The 23,103-nt window shown below is 24.4% G+C and overlaps 1 protein-coding gene and 1 non-coding gene across 4 annotated transcripts; one reads left to right on the top strand and one right to left on the bottom strand.

Moving 5' to 3' along the window:
- Positions 1-1,580: 1,580 nt before the first annotated feature.
- Trnae-cuc (transfer RNA glutamic acid (anticodon CUC)) lies at positions 1,581-1,652 on the bottom strand. Its single transcript has one exon. It is a non-coding gene; the product is annotated as a tRNA-Glu (tRNA).
- A 319-nt stretch (positions 1,653-1,971) lies between these two features.
- LOC129988394 (mRNA cap guanine-N7 methyltransferase-like) lies at positions 1,972-21,871 on the top strand. Of its 3 annotated transcripts, none has more exons than XM_056096616.1 (10): positions 1,972-2,068; positions 4,838-4,985; positions 7,622-7,741; positions 9,774-9,898; positions 11,267-11,448; positions 11,537-11,701; positions 13,602-13,719; positions 15,635-15,751; positions 19,211-19,244; positions 21,733-21,871. In XM_056096616.1, exons 2-10 carry the CDS (start codon positions 4,853-4,855, stop codon positions 21,780-21,782), a joined length of 1,044 nt encoding a protein of 347 aa, XP_055952591.1. In that variant the 5' UTR covers positions 1,972-2,068; positions 4,838-4,852; the 3' UTR covers positions 21,783-21,871. The 3 variants fall into 3 exon arrangements, with proteins under 3 accessions (XP_055952591.1, XP_055952592.1, XP_055952590.1); XM_056096617.1 differs by lacking the exon at positions 1,972-2,068 and adding an exon at positions 2,104-2,242; XM_056096615.1 differs by lacking the exon at positions 1,972-2,068 and adding an exon at positions 3,883-3,909.
- The last annotated feature ends 1,232 nt before the right edge of the window (positions 21,872-23,103 follow it).

Here is a 23,103-nt window from a genome sequence, read left to right as displayed (position 1 = left end):
ATTAAATTTTGATTATTTAATTTTAAGGATTTGATGAGAATGAAACAATGAAAAATATTGTGCAAATTATACATAAAAATATTTCTAAATGTTTCTTAACGCAAAGAAAAAATTATTACTAGTGCTAAATTGGCAACATTTAATAGCGATCTTTGGATATGTTGGCAAAGTGGTGTATAGTTTTGATGCTGAAATGGAAGGATGCATGTTCGAAAACAGATTTCACTAAAGATCTATCATGTATTATGAACTGGCGCATACTAAATTCGAAGTCATGAGTTAAACCCTCTCTCGTTGCTGTGGTGCGGAAATTTGGAGATGGGAGGAGAAACAGACTGATATATCGACCTCCCATTTGACTAGGGTTGAAAATTACAAGTTCCGTTCCAAAATAGTCCCCCTGTTTCTTCCAAAAAGGATGTTAGAATAGCTAAGGTAATTTTATGTAAATTTTAGAATGCTACAAACATTATTTATGTATGATAAAATTCCGGCAATTATTGAGGTGAGATTAGCTTTATTTTAAAACTTTTTTTTAACTACCATTCTTTAAAACTCTCTGAAGTGTAAATTTCCACTCTCTAAGTATATATGTGCCAAATTTGATAATTTCAGGTTGGAATTTAGTGATCTTCCTGCAAATTGCCAATAGACAAACATAGATGCACATTCACTTTTAATATTTGTAGAAACTAACAAATTTAAGTAGTGTCATCCATCTATACTATATTTGTAATATTAAAAAGATGAGAATTTATATAAATTTTTGAAAACTTTATAATCAAATATTTATATGGGTAATATCTGATTGCTCAATATTCTAAAATTTGTAGAATTCATTTAAATAGAAATAGAGATTTGAAATTAATACACAATTTATAGCAAAATATCTAATACGAATTCTATCTGATATTGTGCAGTAATTTTCATTCCGATTTTACATTTTTATGAGAAAATGAACATTTGAATTGCAAAAATATAAGGATAAATTCTAACTTACGACGTTGTCCTGGAGATGACAATCTTTATAAAGAATAAATTATATATGCTTGGAATACAAGCTTAAAAATATAAAAAGCAGGCAACACTTTTTTCCCCCCTGTTTTATATATCACATACTTTATAGTTTATTGCTTCAATAAATTATTATAATTATGAGTCATTATTGAACGCTGAATCATGTTAAAGTATAATTCTACAGTTGAATTCAAATTTAAAATATACAAGTTTCATAATATCCTTTTATTGAAACGCATATTTATTGAGTAATTTTACTTTAAGAAACTTTTTTAAGCAAAACTATTTGATTTAAATAGATTTTTAAAGGCTTGATTTTCCTTCCTGGTTATGAAAAGTCTGAAATAAGATTTAATAAGTATTAATCATACGTAAGCAATTGGCATTAGTTTACTACCAAAAATAATTAAATTTTTTTTGTCCGCACTCGAATTTGTAGAATTGCATTGTGGAATTACTTATATCGAAAATCAGTATTAATAAATTTGAGTTCTGATCAGTAATTTTATTTCTTTGTGTCATTTTTGTTTAATTTTATTTCTTAGTGTCAAATAAAAATACACTTCCGACACCGGGAATCGAACCCGGGCCTCCTGGGTGAGAGCCAGGTATCCTAACCACTAGACCATGCCGGATTCACTAGATTGTGATCAATTAAAATTTATTTGAATCCAATTGTACGAAACCCTTTGTTTACATAAAATTTATTTTACATAAATTAGTCTCTTTTTTTAATTAAAATTTCGTACTCATTATTATTTTGTTGTTCTTTAAGAAATAAGAATTTATTCCACGTTTCAGAGTTTTATTTTGGGAATAAAATCATAAATTTGAAAGTAATCAATGGTTTATCATTTCAAAATGAATTAAAAAAACGTACATGTATTATATACATAAAGAAATTCCTTATTTCATGTGACTTGAAATTTCAAAATTTATCTGTTGAGATGAAGAGCTGATTTCAAATTAATGCCTTTTCTTGTTTCTCTGTAACTGTACCTGCTCCCATTCTTTTTGTTTGTTTTTAAACGTGTGTGATTGACAGGATTGGGTAGGGTAGTTTATTTATTCTTTAATTTCTCTGATTTTATTAAATATTTTATAAAACTTAGATAACATTTATTCCAGTCCTAATGTAGGGTCTTTTGTTTTTTCTTTCGTGATAAAGTTTGTTTTTCCTTTGAATCTTTTATTTTGATACATTTCCTTGATATTACCCGGTACCGTAAGTAATTGTTATTTATATGCATTAACTTTTTTCAACATGTAAAAATTACTGTGGAAACCATTTAGAAAAAAAAAAAAAAAAAAATTAATCTTTGGTGGTTTGCACCACCTTCCATTTTTGGTGTAAAGGCTAAAAATTTGCTATTAATGGAAAGCTAATTTTATTTAAAGTTTTACTTGGTGATTTTTTTGTTGGGATTTTATTATTATAACAATAATTATAGAAATGGGAAATAAAATACATAAAAACCTGAAATTTACTACATTGCTCATTGCCTAATTAAGTTCTTAATTAATTCTTATTTAGTTAAGATTATGATACACTTATTATTCCTAATAAAATTTAAATTCATTAGGAATCGATATAATTTTTAATGTTTTCTAATGGATTGCATTAAAATTATTTGGCAAGTATAATCTCAAGAAAGTAAATATGTTTTATTTTAATGGAATTATATTACTGTATTGCTTTTGATTATTAAGCATCTTCTTTTGTTGGTTTCAAGGATTTAAATTTGAGAATTTTCTTGGTGATTCTGGCAATGAAATATGGATATCTTAAATTTTTTATTCACTTTAGCAATATATGTTTTAACAACATAAAGATGTACTTTAATCATGCTTAATTAGAAACATATCAGTATCTCAAAAAGAGACATAATGTTGAAAACTTCAGCTTAAAAATATATAATATAGAACTTCCTTTTACCCATAAATCATACAAATTATATCTAAATATTTTCACATCATACAGTCTTGCATCTTAATAAAAATTGATTTCAAGAGATGGTATGAGGGAATCAGAATAAGTCTTCTCTACCATTACTACTAAAAGGAAAACTTTTTAATGTTTTGTTCTAAATGTCACTTTTAATAATTATAAATCAACATGAGCTTGAATATATTTCAATCTTATCTATCTTTGCTTGAGTGATAAAATTTTTTTGATGCATTTTTTATATAATTTTAATTAATGAATGATTTAGCTTTATATAAATTAAATATTCTATGCTTTTCATTATTCTGTGTATAAGGAATCGTAAAACATTCCCCTTAGTAAATGCGACATACACTTAAAATAAAATGGCATTCTTCATATTTAAAGCTTACTTGTAATAAATATAAAAGTTTTAATTTTTTAATACTCTACAGCTTAATTTTTCAGTTTTCTGATTTGTAATTCTTTTTCATTAAAAAAAAAAAAACTTTTGTTTTTTATCCTTAAATTATATTATTATGATTCAGACTGGACCGAAGGAAATATATAAAAAAGTAAACAGAGATATAAAGCTTGATTAACAATATATATAAAATAAAATAATAAAGATAACAACTGAGAGTGGATTTTATTATATGTCATTTCTTATTAACATTTATTTATATATGATATTCTTTCATATCCACTAGCAAGTTAAGGATATTTGCAATAAAAAATTGGCATGCTCAATGTATCTCTTTGAATTCTAAAATGATTGCTATATTAATCATATATTTACTTGCCAGAAGTTGTTGCTATTAAAAAATTCTTAGGGTTTTTTTTTTTTTTTTTTTTTTTTATGATTGAAAAAATTAGTGACTTTTTTATAGTTGTTCTTACAATGTTTAACTGATACTGTCAGCCAAGGGAGACTATAAGTGTGGAATTAAGAAAATATGTCAAAAAAAGTAAGAAAGTTATTGTTTACCCTATGGTTACAAAAATCATGCTGTTACCTGATTAATGGGCATATATGAAGGACAAATCTTCCTAGAGAGGGGTATTTCATAGGTTTCTTCTGATATTTGTTTCAGAATAAATAACTAATATTATAAATTTATTATATTTTTTATGTATTTTACTATTAACTTACAGGCTTAATTAATATATCAACTTATTTGTAAATAAATAACATTTTATATGAAAAAAGTATTATTAATGGTAGCGACATTTCTCTCTCTCTCTCTCTCTCTCTCTCTCTCTATATATATATATATATATATATATATATATATATATATATATGTAATAATATTTTTAAAATCTAAGCTAAATCTCAACCGATTTCCTGAATTTTATCTTGATTTAGGCCATGTTAACTTCATTCTAAAATTTCCTCTTATTTCCTGATCCAATTCCCACTTTTTATTTAATTATTTTTAACACATGTTGTAGAAAACTAACAACCTCATCATTTTCTCATGTTCTGAGTGAAGGGATAAAAATTCCTAATGCTTACAACATTCCTTTAAAGATACCTAAGATTCCCTTTCCTAAATCGACACAGGCCAGAGAAATCCTATCTCAAAATCTCATAGTAAAATCATTGAAGGGGAAAATTGCATGCATTTTTTGCCCTTGTATTGTAATGTAGAGTGACATATTTTTTATGATCGCCAGTTTCTTGTACAAATGATACCTCCTAGGATGTATTAAAGCAAAGTTAAAATTTCAAAAGTCTCTTCTTTTCAGCCACATAACTGCTAAAATATTTTATATATATATATATACATGTTTCCTTTATTTTAAAATCTTTTTCATTCAATTTTTTTTGTTTACAAAATTTATCAGCAAAATATAATCAATGAAATATATATATATATTTTTCTTTTTTAGAACATTTGCATCACTATGTCTGACTCTTTGGCTCCTATAGTTGCTCAGCACTATAATAAAATTGAAGAAAAAGGTTTAGAAGAAAGAAAACAAAGTCGGATATTTTACATGAGAAATTTTAATAATTGGATTAAAAGCATGCTAATTAGTAAGTTAGTTCAACTATTTTTTTATTTTATTTTAATCATATTTTTTTTATCAATTTAATTTGTGGATCAAATTTAAAATTTACTAAATTGTGATTTTCATTGTTCATGGTTATGAATATACTATTTAAGTGAATATAATTGATTCCATTCTAGCAAAATTTGTACCTGGTGTGTATATTCTAGTAATATATATTATATCATTTAGCTATTGGGATTTCATTTCTTTCTTTCTATTTATCTGATAAGCACCTTTAGAAACATATTTTAGATTGTATGACTGATTTTCTTGTCTTGTTTTAGATTGACAAGCGCAATAGATGAGATTTATAGTTTGCTATTAATGAAGTAAAACAAAAATATGTAACCCTACATAGACATATAACAGATAGCCTGAGATACCTTTAGATTAGATTAGATACCTTTCAGTGGATTAATAAGAGGGAAAGATCTTTTCAGTTGTTCTCTTTAAAATCCCTATTTTTGGTAAAGATCTTGGATTTTGCTTAGCCCATTCAAGAATGGTGGTTTCCTGTGTCCAAACCACCTTTTAATAAGCCTTTTTTTTTTTTTTTTTTTTAAAGAAAGAAAAAATTGTATTAGATAACTGATGACAGTAACAATTCTAATTTCTTTCCTTATATATTTATGCATACATTTTCATGAAGAAAAATGAATTCTGTCTCTAAAAGGATCAGAAAAATCCCTAATATAATAAAAATCATAATTTTTCATTTCAAATGAATTGTCTTTGAAATGCTTTGCTTTCTTATGAAGCATTATAGACTTTATTTTTTTACAAGTTTTTTTTTTTTAATTCTTTGTAAATATTGTTATTATCCATCTGGACTTCAAAGATTTTTGTAAAATTTGTTGTATATGCTATTAGTTATTATTGCTTTATAAATTCTGGGGTTGGTGAACTTTTTCTTTATGCAGATGGGCTGCTAAAATTTTCTGAGGCCTAAAAAAAAGTTGACAATTGAAAAAAAAAAAAAAATAATTAAAGAAGCTGCTCTGACTCATATTGATGTGAAATTACCATTTTGACTATTGTGTAGTTCCATTTTTCAAAATGAAGATGATATTTACTTTCAGATATGGATCTGGAATTTTAGGTTAGAAGACCTACTTTTTATCATTTGCAGCATGTTCTTTTCTTTTCAAAGGAAAAGATAAATAATTTACTGTTATGAATCTTCTAATAAAAGATGAAATAAAACAATTTTATTTAAACTTTAGTTCTGATTGTTGTATAACTATTATCAATTTCTTGCTAAAATTATATAGTAAAATTTCATTATTTTCCAACAATAATCAAATTTACTTTATGGACTTTTCTTTTAGTCTTAATTAAATGTTTTCAGTCTTTTGGATACAAATATCAAATACAAACAGTATTATTGATGGCAGACATAAACACAATAAAAATTTTTCTGAATGAATTGATTTGATTATTCTAAATTCTAATATAATACACTAATGTATATAATTGTATATATGTTAAACTTTTTGTTTGTTGTAGAATATAGTATCAATGTCTAATTTGATTTATGAATTTTTTTCTGGTGTTTTATTTATTATTATTGTTATTTTTGCATTTTAAATGTTTTGTCAATGAAATTAAAAATTTTCTTCCAGAATTAGGATACAATTACTGATAATTTCTAAAATCATTTTAAAGAGTTTTAGCAATCATATTTAAAAACTGATTATAGAATTGTCTGTACTTGTTCCAAACAAAGACTTAATGATGAAAACAATTATTTAAATATGCATGATGTGTGATAATTGTGCATACAGTATAAGTAATTATTACATAGCATACATGCATAAAAAAGTATAGTATACATTCATATGCATTTAATTCATAATGAATAACCATAACTGTTTTATATGAATATAGAATATATCAGATATCTTTTATATTCTTCTCCAGATACTTCCAACTATTATCCTCAGTAATGTTGATTTTTGAAGTGACAAATGGCATCACTAAATGAAAATGTATTCTTTTCTAATTCATTTTCTGTATCTTCTTTCAAGTTATTGATTATACAAGTCTTGAGTTGTAAATATTATATTGTAGTCACAAAAACACATTCATTGGAATCTGACATATTAAGGAAAACTCTCTCTTTGCAAAATTCTTAGTCATTGCTTTAACTATATAGTCATTAATATTCATTAAAATGAGCATTTATGAAAACATAAGTTAATACATTAATTCTGATCATTAACTCATTTGAATTAACTTGATATATATTGCTAATTGCTTATGTGTATATTGGTTGAGGACATATTAGAATCACAGTGAAGTTCATTTTAATGGTTCATTCAATAATTTATGTATTGTTTTGCTATGTAGAAGAATAAAGGATAATTCTGATCCAAATTCTTATTTTTAAATAGAAGACTAATTATAACTTAGAAAGTGTTCCAAAAGCTTGCATAAATTTAGTAGCATATATATTTTTTAATTTTTTATCAAGTTTATTTACATTAAGATGCAGTACTTCAATTGTTAAATTAGAATGCTGCTTAATCAGATATCTTAAAACATTGAGAAATGAAGCCAGATTTTTATTTTTCCTGTTGATTATTTCAAATTAAGATAAGTATTTGATTTTTTTTTCAGAGGAATTTACTGAAAAAATAAGATATGAAGAAAAAAAATATGTGCTGGATATTGGATCTGGGAAAGGCGGTGATCTATTAAAGTGGAAGAAAGGGAACATTGATTATTTAGTGTGTGCTGGTAAGTAATTATTTTTTCTCATCTCTATTATAATGCATATTTTTTATCATTCATTTAGTGACTGTTTTATAATGTATCAAATTTATTAATTTTCTTTAAATGGGAGATCTAAATAGTATCAAGGAGAAAGTATAAACATCGCATTTTAAAACTATTCTGGGAATTGCCCAGCAACATTTTGTTCTTGCTTGTATATAAAAGATATATGTAACATTTGAAGAGGTTCTTTGATTGCCTATCCTTCAAGATATTAATTTTACAAACATTTGAAGAGGTTCTTTGATTACCTTTCTTTCAAGATATTAATTTTACAAAAAAGGAAAAAAAATATTGACAATGTTTTAAGTAGTTTATTTGAATCATACGGTTTTTATGATTTTGAACATAATTCATCATTAACAGTTCTGATTATCTTATTCATGAAAATCTTATTGTTAAAACTGTAATTGTAATTGATAATTTTTCATTTAATTATATTTTGAATCAAACTTTTTATTGATTACAAATTATCTTTTTGAATTTATAAATAAAATTTAGGTTTCAATAAAAAAATTTCTAATTATAGGAATACCTACCCTATAGTGATTTTCTGTTTAAAGTAGAATTGAAAATATAGCGCTCATTTTGGAAAGAAGGCAATTTTCATGTTGTATTGCATCAACATGTAGTTATAAAATTTCTGTGCCACTTTAAAGTGTATATCAGTTTATTTTTAATATGGTTTGCTTTTTTATATATAGTACTTCGCTTAACTCAAATCTAGAATCACATTTATCATAACTTATTATGTTATTAGAGTGTGATAAAAATTTAATCTTCATTAATTTTTTATTCTAATAACATTAAATTCTAATTACAGTTAATTCTAATAACATTAAATTATGAAAAAAATATTTTTAAATTTAATTGATACATATTTAAAAATAATTAAAAATTTTTATATAAGAAATTTTTTTAAATTATTTTAAAAGTAATTAAAAATTGAAAATATGTAATTACAAACTAATATTTCTTCAATTCATAATATATTTTACTTTGTATTATATATTATAACATTATACAATATCTTATAACATTATACATTATGTATATATGAATAATGGGCATTTGGCACATGGCATGATTTTTAAATACAGTTAATTATAAAAGTGAAAAGGAAAATACAGATTATATTTTATTTTCATGTAAAGCATTTAACATTTTTCTATCTGCTAGTATAAATAGTTCTAAATAATAGTTTAGTACATTTTTGAAAATGATTGTATTTTTGTTTCATCACTTTTCTCTCTTTCTTTTATTTAAATACGTATAAAGTTATTTTTATTTTTTTCAAAACTTATTAATTTACAAAGCTATATATGTTAAATATATTGCTTTTTCAGCAGCATTAAAGTGAACAGTTTCTACACTAAATTGTATTTTAAAATAACATACTAATGTTTTTCATTTTCTTTTGACTAATTTTCCTAATCCAAGATGTTAATTACTATGAATGGTGCACAACATCTTATAACATTATATCGATATAAATAATAAAAAAAAACAAGTTTTAGACTCTTTGGATAGATTCATCAAATATCAATCAGGATTGAAAAAATGTATATGAGTGCTGTTGAAAAAAATGCTTAGTTTCTTCATTCAATATATATATATATATGAATGAATGAATGCTGTTCATGCAAAAATGTATATGAATGCAGTTAAAAAAGATACTTAAATTCTTCATTCAATTCTAAAAAAATAATTTAAAAAAATCTTGATTTGAAAAATTTTATTAAAATTTTTCATTAACTAAACATTTTTTATTATTTTATTTTACGCATTATTCAAAGTGACATTAAAATTTTTATTTATAGATTAGATTGGAGAAAAATAAATGAGTTTGCAAGTAGATAAAAGTCTTCGCTTTAATTGAATATGACATGAATGAATCATAAACATAAGACATTCATTTTAGTTAGAAATTAAAAAATTAAGGAAATTGATTTTTTCCCCTGGAAATTAAATTGATGCACCTATATCTTTATTTCAGATATTGCTGAAACATCTGTTGAGCAGTGTCAGCAGCGCTATGTTGAAATGAAAGAAAGGCATAAAAGACAGAGAGAAAGAGGCTATTGCTTCGATGCAGAATTTATAACTGCTGATTGTACTAAAGTAAGTGTATAATTTAAGGTTAAGGAAAATGTATAGTGATGGTCACGATCCTGATATATGTTATGAAATGGAAGTGATTTAAAAATAAAAATAATTAAAAAAAAAAAGTGAAGTAGAAACCAAGGGCAAGAATTTTTTTTTTCATTTTGTTGTATAGTTGTTTGAACTGCAGTTGAAAAATGGAGAAATTCATAACTCCCAAATATATATATATATTTTATTAGTGTTTATGCATAAACTTGATAAGATAATATTTAGAATTTAATTTCATTTTGTCTTTTTTTCTATTAAAGTAATTCACTCTTTTTCTGTTAGTCATCACTGCTATTATTTTTATTGTGGATTGAAACAATCGCACACATATACACACACATCATTCTTGTGTTGTATATAAAGAGGCAATATGTAATTTTTTCATGCCTTTAATAATCTATTTGAAATTTCAGTGTGCACATAATTATGTGAATTGCTGTGAGTAAATACTTTTAGCATTAAACAAATCTTCAATATTTTTAATTCAATGTAAACATAATGTACAATTTCATTCAAAACATGTATAAAAATGATTTTAATATAAGTAATTATATGTGTAAGTTTAATAGAAAATATTATGGGTTTTCAGAATTAATACATAAAATACATTGATATATTTGTAATCTGAGTTTTTTTACCCCTCTTGACATGTTTGCCAATGAATTTTTAATTTTAGTAATTTAAAGCATCAATCATATTTGCAAGGGTAAGGATAAAGCAAAGATCTTATTGATTTAAAGAGATAACTTGCAATTTTTTTTTTTCATTAGAAAAAGAGGAAGAAATAATCAGTGCCAAAATGATATTTAATTGCATTCTAGCTCCACTATAACTGTGGTGGCACTGATTGCCTTTAGCTATTCATTTTTTTTTTAAATTATATGATGTTTCTTTTAAATCAATAAATTTTTAGTGTATACTACTTTTAATCTTTGTATTATTCCTTTCTAACTTAAAATAACCTAAATCTATATATTCAAAATAAAATGTTATTTTAGTTTATATAATTTTGTTAAAAATACAGACAATTGAGGGCTTATAACATATTTTTCTTATTATATGCAATAATTATGCATGCATGAATTAAAATTTTTGTTCTTTCTGTGCAATTTATTATTTATTTTAATGTAAACAATATTGAGAATATAAATTTAGCTTATGATCAGTTTGATTATAACCTATCAGGTAGGATGGAACTGCTGTATAAAATTGAGAAGACTATACATAAATTTAATATAAATTTAGTAAAGAGGATCTTCTTTTCATTAAATTTGTAATTTTACTTGATTATTGAAATGATACATTCTTTGTTACAACTTTTTTTTTATACTCCAGGAAAGACTTAAAGATATGTACAAAGATTCAAATATTGAATTCAATATTGTCAGCTGCCAGTTTGCTTTCCATTATTGCTTTGAAAGTATTACTCAAGCCAGAACGATGTTACAAAACATCAGTGAGTGCTTAAAGCCAGGAGGCTACTTCATTGGTTCAGTTCCAGATGCATACGATATCAGGTGAGAAAATTTTTAATTCGTTACCTTTAATTTTATTTAAAAAATAAAGCTAAGTGTATGAAATTTTGTTTATATGTTTATATTACAGGAGAAGACTTGAAGATGCTTCAGATTGTTGTTTTGGAAATGATGTATATACAGTTACATTCCCATCCAAGGAGCAACCTAAACTCTTTGGGGCCAAATATGATTTTCATCTCGAAGGTGTGGTGGATTGTCCTGAATTTCTAGTCTATTTTCCAGCCTTATTAAAGTAAGTGTGCATAATCTTTGTATCTGTTATATCAAATGTGCCATGTATAGCATTTATTTTAACTCTATCCTCCTTCTTGTAGAAAAATATTTTCACTTTAAATTATAATAAATACATTATTTTAAGACACTATTACTCTAGCAAGCATTTTAGATTGGTTTTTTTAAAGATTATTGGTTTGTATCCACCTTTTTTTCTTCTATCATATTTTCACCAGATTTAACAAAATACAGTTTTCATTGATTTCTATTCACCTTTTTGGCACTCTTGTTTTTGGTTCTAAATTTATTTATGAGCTCATTTTGGTTAAATCAATATTTAATTAAATTTTATTTTTGCTTGTAAAGAAGTTGTTTTACTGTTTATCTCTTACACATTTTGAATTGTTTTAGTTCTTGTGGCAATAAAGCCTGTCAAATGGCTGTTGTTTGTTTTTTCATATTCTATAAAGCATTGAACTTAATCTATCATTTTTGTCGAACTATATGTTATATTTTAAATTTTAGATCATATAAATTCTTATGATAAATTCGTCAATAAGCAAACACTATTTAACAAGTATTAAATAACTTTCAACAAGAAGCTATTTCATAAACAAAAATATTCCAATATTCTGTTTGATCTTAAAAGCATTCAGATCACCCCTGAAATTATTTAGACAACTGACATCATGCAAAGTATATTATTGCCATAACACAAAGAAATTAAGCTATTTAACAACAACAAAAAACAAACAAACTAACTAATGTTTAATAATGACTTTCCTTAATTTTTGCCAAACCTTTAAAATAAAATAAATTATCAACATTTATTAATTTCACTTGTGATGTTAATTGATATAAAAGTCTTTTCTCTGATGATATTTTTATTAGACATCAGATGCTTTTTAATAAGCATAAATTATTTTTAATTGTAGCACCATCTAATAATTAAAAAATAAATAGTTAACCAAAATTGAATGATATTGAATCTGATTTTTCTTAAAAATACTTAGGCATTTAAAAGGATGCATAATATTATTAAATTATGTATAAAGTGAAAGTTGTTCTAAAAGGTATAAAATCTAATTATCGTTTGCTGTGTATTTCCTATGTTTTTCTTATATAATCAATGGTGTAGAATGGTTTCTTTATGCGACTGGAATTAGTAATGATAAGAATCGCTATGTATTTTTACTCAAATAGTTTATTCGTCGAATATATTTGCATTCTACAAATATTTTAAATGATACACTTAATTTAATTGAATTTTTTTTCGAAAGAATGTTTACAGTGCAAAAGGGTTTTAAATTAAAATTAAAATAAATGAATAAAAATTATTAGTTGGTATCTTTCATTTTATGACTGATGCCCTAATCAAAAATGGAATTTATGCTTTGCCATCAGTTGACTGGATATAAAAGGGTAGCAATTAGTAGATTGCCACGAATTTAATTTTTGAGTTGTTTTTTGTGTGTGTTATTATTTAGAGATTTGTTTTTGTGTTAACAAAATTAAAGTTGAAGGCTTTTCTTATGTTTCTGTCACACACACAATTGTTTCTTAGTTAAATATTAATAAAAAGAGGCTTATATCAAATAATTATTCATTTGTTTCATAATTAGGATATTAAATCTGTTTATAGAACATAATCACATTTTGTAAATTATGTTAAAGTACTTTAAATATTTCTTATATGTCATAATTATATTTGTAGGATATGTAGCAAATTGCTGAATCTTTGTTTTTGTTGTTTAGTATTTGTTTTGTTGAGTTGTTTGAGAAAATAGAATAAAATTTTATTTTCTTAATGTGCTGTAATTTTATTAAGCAATTGTGTTTTCTTCTTTTTAATAAATTAACTTGCTTTAAAAATCCCAGTTGTGGATATTAATTTTCTCTTGTTTATATTATTTCCTCAGATTAGCAAAAGAAGTAGACTTAGAACTCTTGTATTGTAAAAGATTTGAAGATTATTACGAAGAAAAACGTAAAATTCAAGAAGGCCAGTTCCTTTTAACGAAGATGCAGGCTTTAGAAGTAAGTTTTAATCTTAGAATTTTTTAAAAAATTGTATATGTAATAATTTAAATTTGTCTACATTTTGAAAATAATTATTTTTTAAACATTCAAACTCAGGTTTCACTTTAATTTCTAAGTTAAAAGTTGACTCTTGTTTTCAGATATTGAGTCTATCATATATTGAAACCAAAATGCTTTCTGATCTAAATTTCTTTCTAAAGCTACATAAGTTTGAAATGCTTTTTTTTTCTGCATTTTGTCTTGTTCAAATCATGGCACTGCCATGTTGGTTTGAATAAGAAAATCATGATAATTGTTTAAAAGTGAAAATTTTACGTTGTCATCATACAGATATAGATTATATTGATTAAAAATCTCCATACTTGCATTTTTTTTTCACCCAGAAAATGTTTTACCTATATCTTGCCTGAAATACATATTGTTGTCATTTTAGTGCCTCTTTACACTACAAAAAAAAAAAAAAAAAAAAAAAAAGTTAATTTCACATTTCTATTTATACATATGCATTTCTATATATCCTAGAAAAGATATATATTTTTAATTTCTTTAGAAAAGGGATATATATATATATATATATATATATATATATATATATATATATATATATATATATATATATATATATATATATATATATCCTTGCAAATTTTGGATCTTTATTTGGCTTATAAGGTAACATTTTAGGTTATTCTTAGGTATCAAAATGTTCATTTGCTTTGCAGTTTTTCAATCTTCTTGGTTTTGTAATATTATGGAATTAAATTGATTAATCAATAAATATTAAATTGTAATCATAAATAATTATCTTTTTTCTCTTCATTTTTCACAAATAACCATTTTAAACCATTTGCTTTACTTAATTTAAAGCTTGAATTTTTGCTAATTTCTTCTAAATTACATAATAAAATAATTATGTGGTATTTATTGACTCATTGTTTTTTAAAAACTATCAAAAAGTTGGTAGTAAATCATTAAAAATTTTTTTTATGTATACATATTAAAAAATTTATAGAATATAATAAATTATTGAAAAATAATGATTACTTTCTAATTTCTTCAAATATATATCAAAGAAAAAAAATCAAAACATTGACATTTCCACTTAAACTCAGGTTAATGTGTGGTATATATCACCTTAAAATTGCTTAAGAAAATTTATTAATTTGCTGGCCAAAGCAAAAAAAAAAAAAAAAAAAAAAAAAAATGTTTAGTTTAACCATAGAAGTGAAATACATGTGACTGTCCCGAAACTAGAATGCTGGACATTCAGTAGTAGATTCAGACATTTTACAATCCTGGGGAGTACACTAGGCTTTTGAAACCCCTCCCTTTAAATGAGATAGTTTGGTTTCACATTTTAGTATATTTTTAATATGTTAATGATTTATATTAGGTTAATATTTTTTTTACTTTATCAACCTTGTGCATGCATATTTTTTATTTATTTGCCATGACCCCAGATTGCCTGGGATTCGTTTTTATACAATATTATTCAAGCAGATGTTCAGTTTGATAAATATTCAAATAATTAAGTGAATGTAATGAAACATGTAGTAACCTGAGCATTTGCTAAAGTATTAATATTATCCTAATATTTTATTAAGTTATAGAATTCATATTTTTCACAAACATATTTATTTGACAACTGAAAAAAAATGATTTTTTTTAATTGAATTGCTTGCAACTTCCTCTAGCCTAGTGGCTGTAGGTAGCTGCCCAGTTGGAAATCCACAACTGAGGGTATTAATAGGTTGAGTAATACCTAAATATCATTTTCAAATTTGTTTTTTCTTTGTTGCTCAAAAGTAATTGTATATTCTGAGAAATGAAAATAAACTTATAGGTATTATTTGTTTATCTTGAATCTTTTTGCTTTTTTTCAACTGAGCACATAGTTTTATCACTTTTTCAGACATATCCTCCTATGCACGATAATCAGAAGTTGATGGGTTGTGATGATGATTATTTTGCTGCACAACAAAAAATTAAGGATCTTTTAGCTGAGAAGGAACCAGAACCAATTTATGTTGTAAGTGTATTTCTTAGTAAGCTTTATTATTTACATATTAACTATTTTATTTATTTTTTAAAACTAGAAAGAATTTTTTTGTCACTTATTTTAACTGTAGTGTTCCCCCTGTTTTTGTTTCCATGTTTAATGTTTTTGCACCATTTTATTGATTCCATCAGATTGACTTTAATTGCTGATAATTGTAATAGGTTTCTAATTATTTTTTTCCCTTTTCTTTTGTTATTTTACTCCATTATCACTCTGATCCATGAAAACTATAAAAACAGAGCAATATGTTATTAGAAAATCATTAAATGAAAAATTTACTCATCAAATCACAAATATTATTATTTAGGCTGTGTGTGACAGTTTGGATTATGTCCTTTATTCTTCCAATGTAATCTTATCCTTAAAATAAATTTTGGAATTTTAAGTTGCATGTATCTATTTACAAATTATTGAATGGAAGTTTATATAATTAAATCAGATTTTCACTGATTTTATAGCTAGCTGCTTTTAGCAGTTCAACTAGTTTGCCAGGAATATAGTTTTGTGTAATTTGAATCGTATATTTTATGCCTAATGTGATATTCATGATTGCTTCTACTATATATTTTTGAATATCAAATTATTACAGATATCTAAACTGTACTTAAAAAAAAAAGTCTTTTATATGTATTGTGTTTAGAGATATTTTTAATTGTATTTCAAGCTATGTACATGAATTCTTAAAGGATTCCCATTGTGTGATTAAAAATGTAACCATTGAGGTAACTTATCTGCAAATTACATATTGTCTTTCATGATATTGTGACTATACTTTATTTCAAATGTAAATTGCATTGATAGTAAGCATAATCTTCTTCCATAGTTTTCAAAATCAAAATAATAATAATAATAAATTAAGTGATTAAAATACTTCATGGAACAATAAAAATCTATTGTTGAAAGTTATGAAATTTTTTTTCAATAATTGTCAAAATTTAGAAAAATATATTAATATTATTAATGATGTATTTTTTTAAAGTTGCATATACTCTCCTACAAGAGTATATTTGTGTTTAATTTAGTAGCTCTTCATGAAATAATGTGGCTTGTAGCTTGCCAATGGATATGCACTCGCTTGCATATTGACACATATTGTCTTTTAACATAAGTAAAGATAGAGATTAGTTTATGTATTTTTCTTCTATTTTACATATTTATGTTCTCACCTGTCATTTCACTCTGTCTTTAAGCAGTGCTGTTACACTTTAAGAAGTCCCCCCCCCCCTCCTTATTATAATTTTTAACCCCATGAAGGTTATAAGGGAAGAATAACCATTAATATAACATGAAATAAGGAATTTAAAATCAAATACACTTTGCTTATAAATTAGTCAAAGTTATCAACTTTTATTACAAAAAATAATAATAATTGTAAATGAAATGTAAACATTATGTTTCATTTACAGTTGTTATATAATTTGCATACTTAAATAAACAATGTGATTAGTTTTCATAAATTTCAGGTCTTTATTTAAGCTCAAGTGATAAATTAAATTCAATCTAAATTCATCTAATTATTTAAATTCACTAAATTAAATCAATATTAAATAATTTTTTGCTGCTTTCTATTTATTATTGTGCAAAAGTGTATTTCAAAGAGATCATAATAAAAAAATTATACATTGAATTAACCCTCTCATTTCTAGGATAATTCGAATTTTTCTTTCAAAGATAAGAAAGATTCTTCAATCCCTCTAAAAAAATCATCAATGACAGCACATGCTTGTAGGTGCTGACATACAAAAGAGGATATCTTTAGTTCATGACTATTAAATAAATGTATGCTTAAAGATCATTTGAGAATATCCCCCCCCCCAAAAAAAAACCCTATCTGAACAAGCATATCTTATGAACAAAGCAGGCACCTTGAGTATTCAACTAATTACATTTAATGAAAAGGTGAAGAATTTCATAACAACACCCAGCAGAATTTCATAGCAACAGGCATCTGCTGTAGTTCTGTTGAATGGGTGTTTGATGCTTTTCAGCAATAATGGAGTTATTTTGGCTTGGTTTCTAGGTGTTACATTTGATGTTTTTGATGGAGATAACTGATTTTTTTTTAAAAATTGTTTATTATAAAGGTAAAATGTAGTTTGACACCATTTTTTTTTTTTTTTCTGTTTTATTTACATTTTGCTAAATTTATGCTCACATACAAAAATATCGTTGAAAAAAAAATCAATTATGTTGTTCTAGTACTTTTTTTCAAAGTAGCTTGTTAACATATTTAATAGTTTTATGATGATATAAGAAAATGCTGTAATTTGAGGATAAATTATTATTTATCAGATTAAAAATGGCCCGTAGAAGGGTAGTGGATAATTTAGGTTTGAATGAATATTTGTGACATTATAATGATATGTTCTTGAAATATTTTTGTTTGCTTAATCAAGTAACTAAAAGCACCCGTTGTATATCTTTACATTCCCAAATTTAATGTTTGAATTAAGACTCATAAAAAATTTGGTTTATTTATCCCTCCCCCATTCTAATACAGGATTTTGAGCCTAATTTTCAATTTCTAAGAATTAAGCTTATGTTTCCAGTTGGAAGGAAAAAAAATTGATAGTTTTTTAATGTTGCTAGATGCAACATTAGCAAATATGCTGCTGTAAAAATATTATAAAATCTAAATTTTTATACATTTCCACAGTATTATCAGATTTAATAAAATATTCTTGATACTTTAGCATTAAAAAAATGAAAAAATTCCACTCTTTTGCAATTGTAACCGAGATAATTCTAAAGTTTTGAATTCATGACTTTAAATTAATCAACATCCATTTTGATGAAGCTGATTGGTGGATCTTGGAGAAGACTTTTGGAATGAATTAAGAGAATGGTCTCTTCCTATTGAGATGAAAATACTTAAATAAAAGCAGGAGATGAATGGAATATTTGTGTTTACATATTATTGAATTAGGTTTATTTTACTAAATATGATTCTCTTCTCAATAGGAAGAAATCGTAAAAATTTAGAATTTTTAATTTTTGACTGCAGTACATTTATAACTAAAAAAAAATATATTTTTAAAAAATGAGTATTTACTTTATTTAATGCCTTTCTGCTACTGGAAATATATCTATCTCTAATTGTTTAGAAATTGGTTTTTGATTCTCACTTAGAGTTGACATTCTATATAATGCTTTTCATAAAATTTAATGCTTTGGACAAATGAATATATAATGTCTAATTGAGCAAAATGCTTTTTATATGTTTTTGTTGCGAATTTGTATTATTTGAATTCTTATATTTAGCTCTGCTGCCAATAAGTAAAAGAGAAAAATCTTTAATTTGTTTGAAATTATTTGATAAACTGAAAAAATGTTATATAGTAAAATTTATAATAATATTGTATATGTGTAGTCATTTAATAAATAACATATTTATTGTTATTATATAAAGTCCAATTTTCTTTTTATTAGGGTACACTTTCTCAAGCAGAATGGGAAGTATTTTGTGAGTATTTAAAGCTTTCACCTTCTATATGCAATTTTTTTTTAATGTTTGACAAAAACATAATTTATTTGAAATTAAGTTTACTTTTATTGCTATTTAAATTTAAAAAAAACAGTTTTTTTTCTAATACATAACCACAGTTTTGACTGTTTGATTTATTTATTGACTTTATTGTTTTCCTATTTTAATTACATTTATTAGTTATTCTATATACATATAGTATATCAGTCGTATTTGTTAAATCATTAGTTAACAATTATTAAATCTATTTGAAAGGAATATGTACTCATTTCAGAACTACTACCTCAATATTTTTAGGCACTATTTAATGTAAACTTGATTATTGTCATCTATAATATTTTCTTGTTTGATTGTTGGTTCTGGAATAAGATGGAAGCCAACTGTTAGCTAATTAATTACAAGCAAATGAGTGAGGTCTAATTTTATGTGAGCTCCAGAAACAGAAATAAATTATGCAAATGTAAGTTTAATGCAAGGTAAACTAAATATAGTGATGAAATTTATGCATATATGCAATTATGTTTCTTAATCTAATTTAAATCTTAATTAACTTCCTATTTTTTAATGTTAAATTAACCCAAGTTACTTTATTTTTAAACTTTCTCTTATTTTCTGATTAAAAATTTTTTTTTTTAAATTTAATTATTTCTAAGACATGCTCTAAAAAACTATTAAGGCTTTAGTAATTATACTGCAAGCAAAGGGATAAGAATACCTAACATCCACTGCATAATTTCCAAAGATATCTTAGATACCCTTTCCTATATCGGCACACATCAAAGAAATTCCTATAAGAATCTCTTAGTAAAAGCACTAAGGGAAAAGCTATGCTTTTTATTCATGTATCTTGATGTAAACAGACACATTCCACCTTTGGTTTTCCTTGTACAAACTTTGCTCATCTGTGGAAAAATAAATTGAATTTAATTCCCTGTTTATTTTCTTATCAGTCGTGCATCTGCAAAATTATGTTACATATATATATTTTCATGATTCTTAATACTACTTTGTCGAATTTTTATTTGCAGGAATTATTTTTAAAATCAAACAAAGATAAATGATAATTCTGTACAAAAGATTGAATTAATTTTATATAATAACTTTCAAGATTTTTCCTATTTGCTTGGAATTCTGGAACTTAATTTCAATGAATCCTATTTTCAATTTCAAATCACACTAGGTCTTTTTTATATCTATTTTCATATAATAAGTTAACTCTATGTTTAGTGAAGAAATAGAAAGAAACATAACTCTTTTTCCAAAGATTTTAAATTGAAATCTTTTATTTCTAACTTTGTATAAAAGCTTGAAATTTTTCCTGAAAAATTTTAATGCAGTACTGCTTCAACTAAATTTGATCATTTATTATTTAGAAATATAGAAATTGTCGTTATGGTTCTAAACTTTTATTAAAACCTCTGTATATTTTCTCCAAATTTAAAAATATGCATTTTTATACACATAAAGCTTATTGGTAAAATGTTTTATATCATTTATAAGAGAATTTAATACTCTGAAAGATATTGTTTTTTGATTTTCTGATAAAATGATTTGTGGAGTAGAGAAAAAAATTGAGCATTTTGGGCAATTTGCTTTTTGTATCTAATTTAGATGTTGACACATATACTGAAAATTTGCTGTGCCTAAAGAGAGAGAGAGGGGAGGGGGGTGCTTAGAAGCCAAACAAAAACAATTGAACTAACTTCTTCATAGAATAATTCTATTATTTATATTTGTTATTTTTCTTCTTCTTCAAGAAGAATTAAAAAATAAATCAGTCATGAATTATTATTTACCTCGGTATTTATTGTAGCTTGTTTATGGTATATGGGTGGAATTTTAAGCATAGCTTAAAAGGATTGATTATTTGATAGTCAAAATTGATGATAGATGCTAAATAGTTATTGTTTTCACAACAAAATAAATTGCTATTTTTTAAATATGCAGATTTTTTAAAGTAGAAAAATAAATGAAAGCAGATAAAAAAGTTACTTTATACTTTTTGAAATAAATACTTTTAATGTAGTATTTTATAAATGTTATTTTATTAACTTCAGCCTGTTTAATCTTATCAAAGAGTTTTGTTTTCATAAAATATACATCAAATATTGACACAGTTTACACATAAAGCTTCTACTTTTATCTTTCAATCAACCTAAAAATTAATTTGAGAATTTTATGAATAAAATTTATTTAACATTTAAAATTTTATCTTTTAAAATATTAATTTGGTTTACCAGTGTCAATTTAAATCGACTAAATGTTTTGTTTTGTTTATAATTGTTATCTTATAAAAGTTTAAATAGCTGTAATATGATTAATTAGCTATAAATATAAAATTTATTAGCATAATTATTTTAAAAATTTGTTATTTTTACTGTATTTTTTGTTAATCATTAAAATTTTCTATTAGATTTAGTTCAAAACATTCTTCTTTCTAATTTTTATTTCCCACCTACATTTTCAGGTATGTACTGTGTTTTTGCATTTGTAAAAAAGGGGAAAGAAGAAAAATGAATATATTTTAACTTGAAACAAAGCATTTTACACATATGTATTTCCATTTGTTGTATATTTTCATCACAATAAAAACGTCTTTAGTTTTTCTTAATGGTTTTATTCTTTGGGTGTAAGCTTTAATTACTTTATATAAATGTTTTTAATTTTTCTGAACTTTGAATTTGTTTTTCTTATAATATTTTTAGAATGAGTGATGTAATTTTTCGTGAAATAATAATTTAGTAATTTTTAGTGAAATACTATTTTCTGTAGAGCATTATTCTTCACGTTTAAAATCAAAGTTTCAACAAGATCCCAAACAATATTTATTAATATTTTTTTCATAACTCGATATGCTATAAAAAACATCTTATAAGTTTTGGATTATTGCTAATTCACACACACACATTTTAAAAATTGAGTTAAAAGAAATTTTAGCTTATTTACCAAAAGGTTTTTAATTTAATTATCATTATTATTTATGAAAGATACATATATCAGAAAGTGATTATTTTTTATTTTACTGGGAAAATTGACATTTACATCATTTTTGAAAAGTGAACCAGCCTTTTTAACTTTCGTTCTTTATGTTGAAACATTTTATCAAGCATAAGAAATTCTTTTTGCTTTATGATACATATTCTTTTTGCTTTATAATGACATTTTAGGAATTATAATAACATTTTAACTAAGATTTTTCAGTGTTGTTGATATTTTCTAAGTTAGTCAGTACCAAAACCAAAAATAAGTGAAAAATTACGCAATACACAATATTTTATCCCCTTGCAACTTGGTATTATATTCTTATTACACATTAAAAAAAAAATTAGGACTTGATTATTGAGGAATGAGTAAAGATGGAACTTGTCTATTTGATGTTTCCTTCGAAATCACAGCTCTGTATTTAAAAAACATGATTATACATTTTTCCACTTTTCATTCAAAGATTTAAATGTAGATTAGAACCCTTTTTGCTAGATCTTGGGAAAGTGATAATAATTAATTTATATTTAGGATATATTCAAAATATCCCAAAACTTTCTGAATCTAGTAGTATATTTTGTAGCATAGATTGATGTAAAACGTGCAAAAATGAAAAAAAATTCTGAAATGATACATTACATAAGAAAATTACTGAACTGAATAGATATTGTCATGAGTTTGATATCAAGTAAAAAACCAGGTGATATTGTTATTTTTGTAAATTACTTTTATAGTCAAATCTTTCATAATGAGCAAACCAGAATGTAAAATAGTGACTCACTTAACGAGCGATGTTGTGTAGAACGAGTGACCTGTATCAGTTTGTATTGAGCATTTGTTTGTCGATAATCCTTAT

Source organism: Argiope bruennichi, chromosome 10 (assembly GCF_947563725.1).
Source record: "Argiope bruennichi chromosome 10, qqArgBrue1.1, whole genome shotgun sequence".
Lineage (NCBI taxonomy): Eukaryota > Metazoa > Arthropoda > Arachnida > Araneae > Araneidae > Argiope > Argiope bruennichi.
Note: the sequence above shows the minus strand (reverse complement) of the source record. Positions and strands in the feature narration are given on the sequence as shown.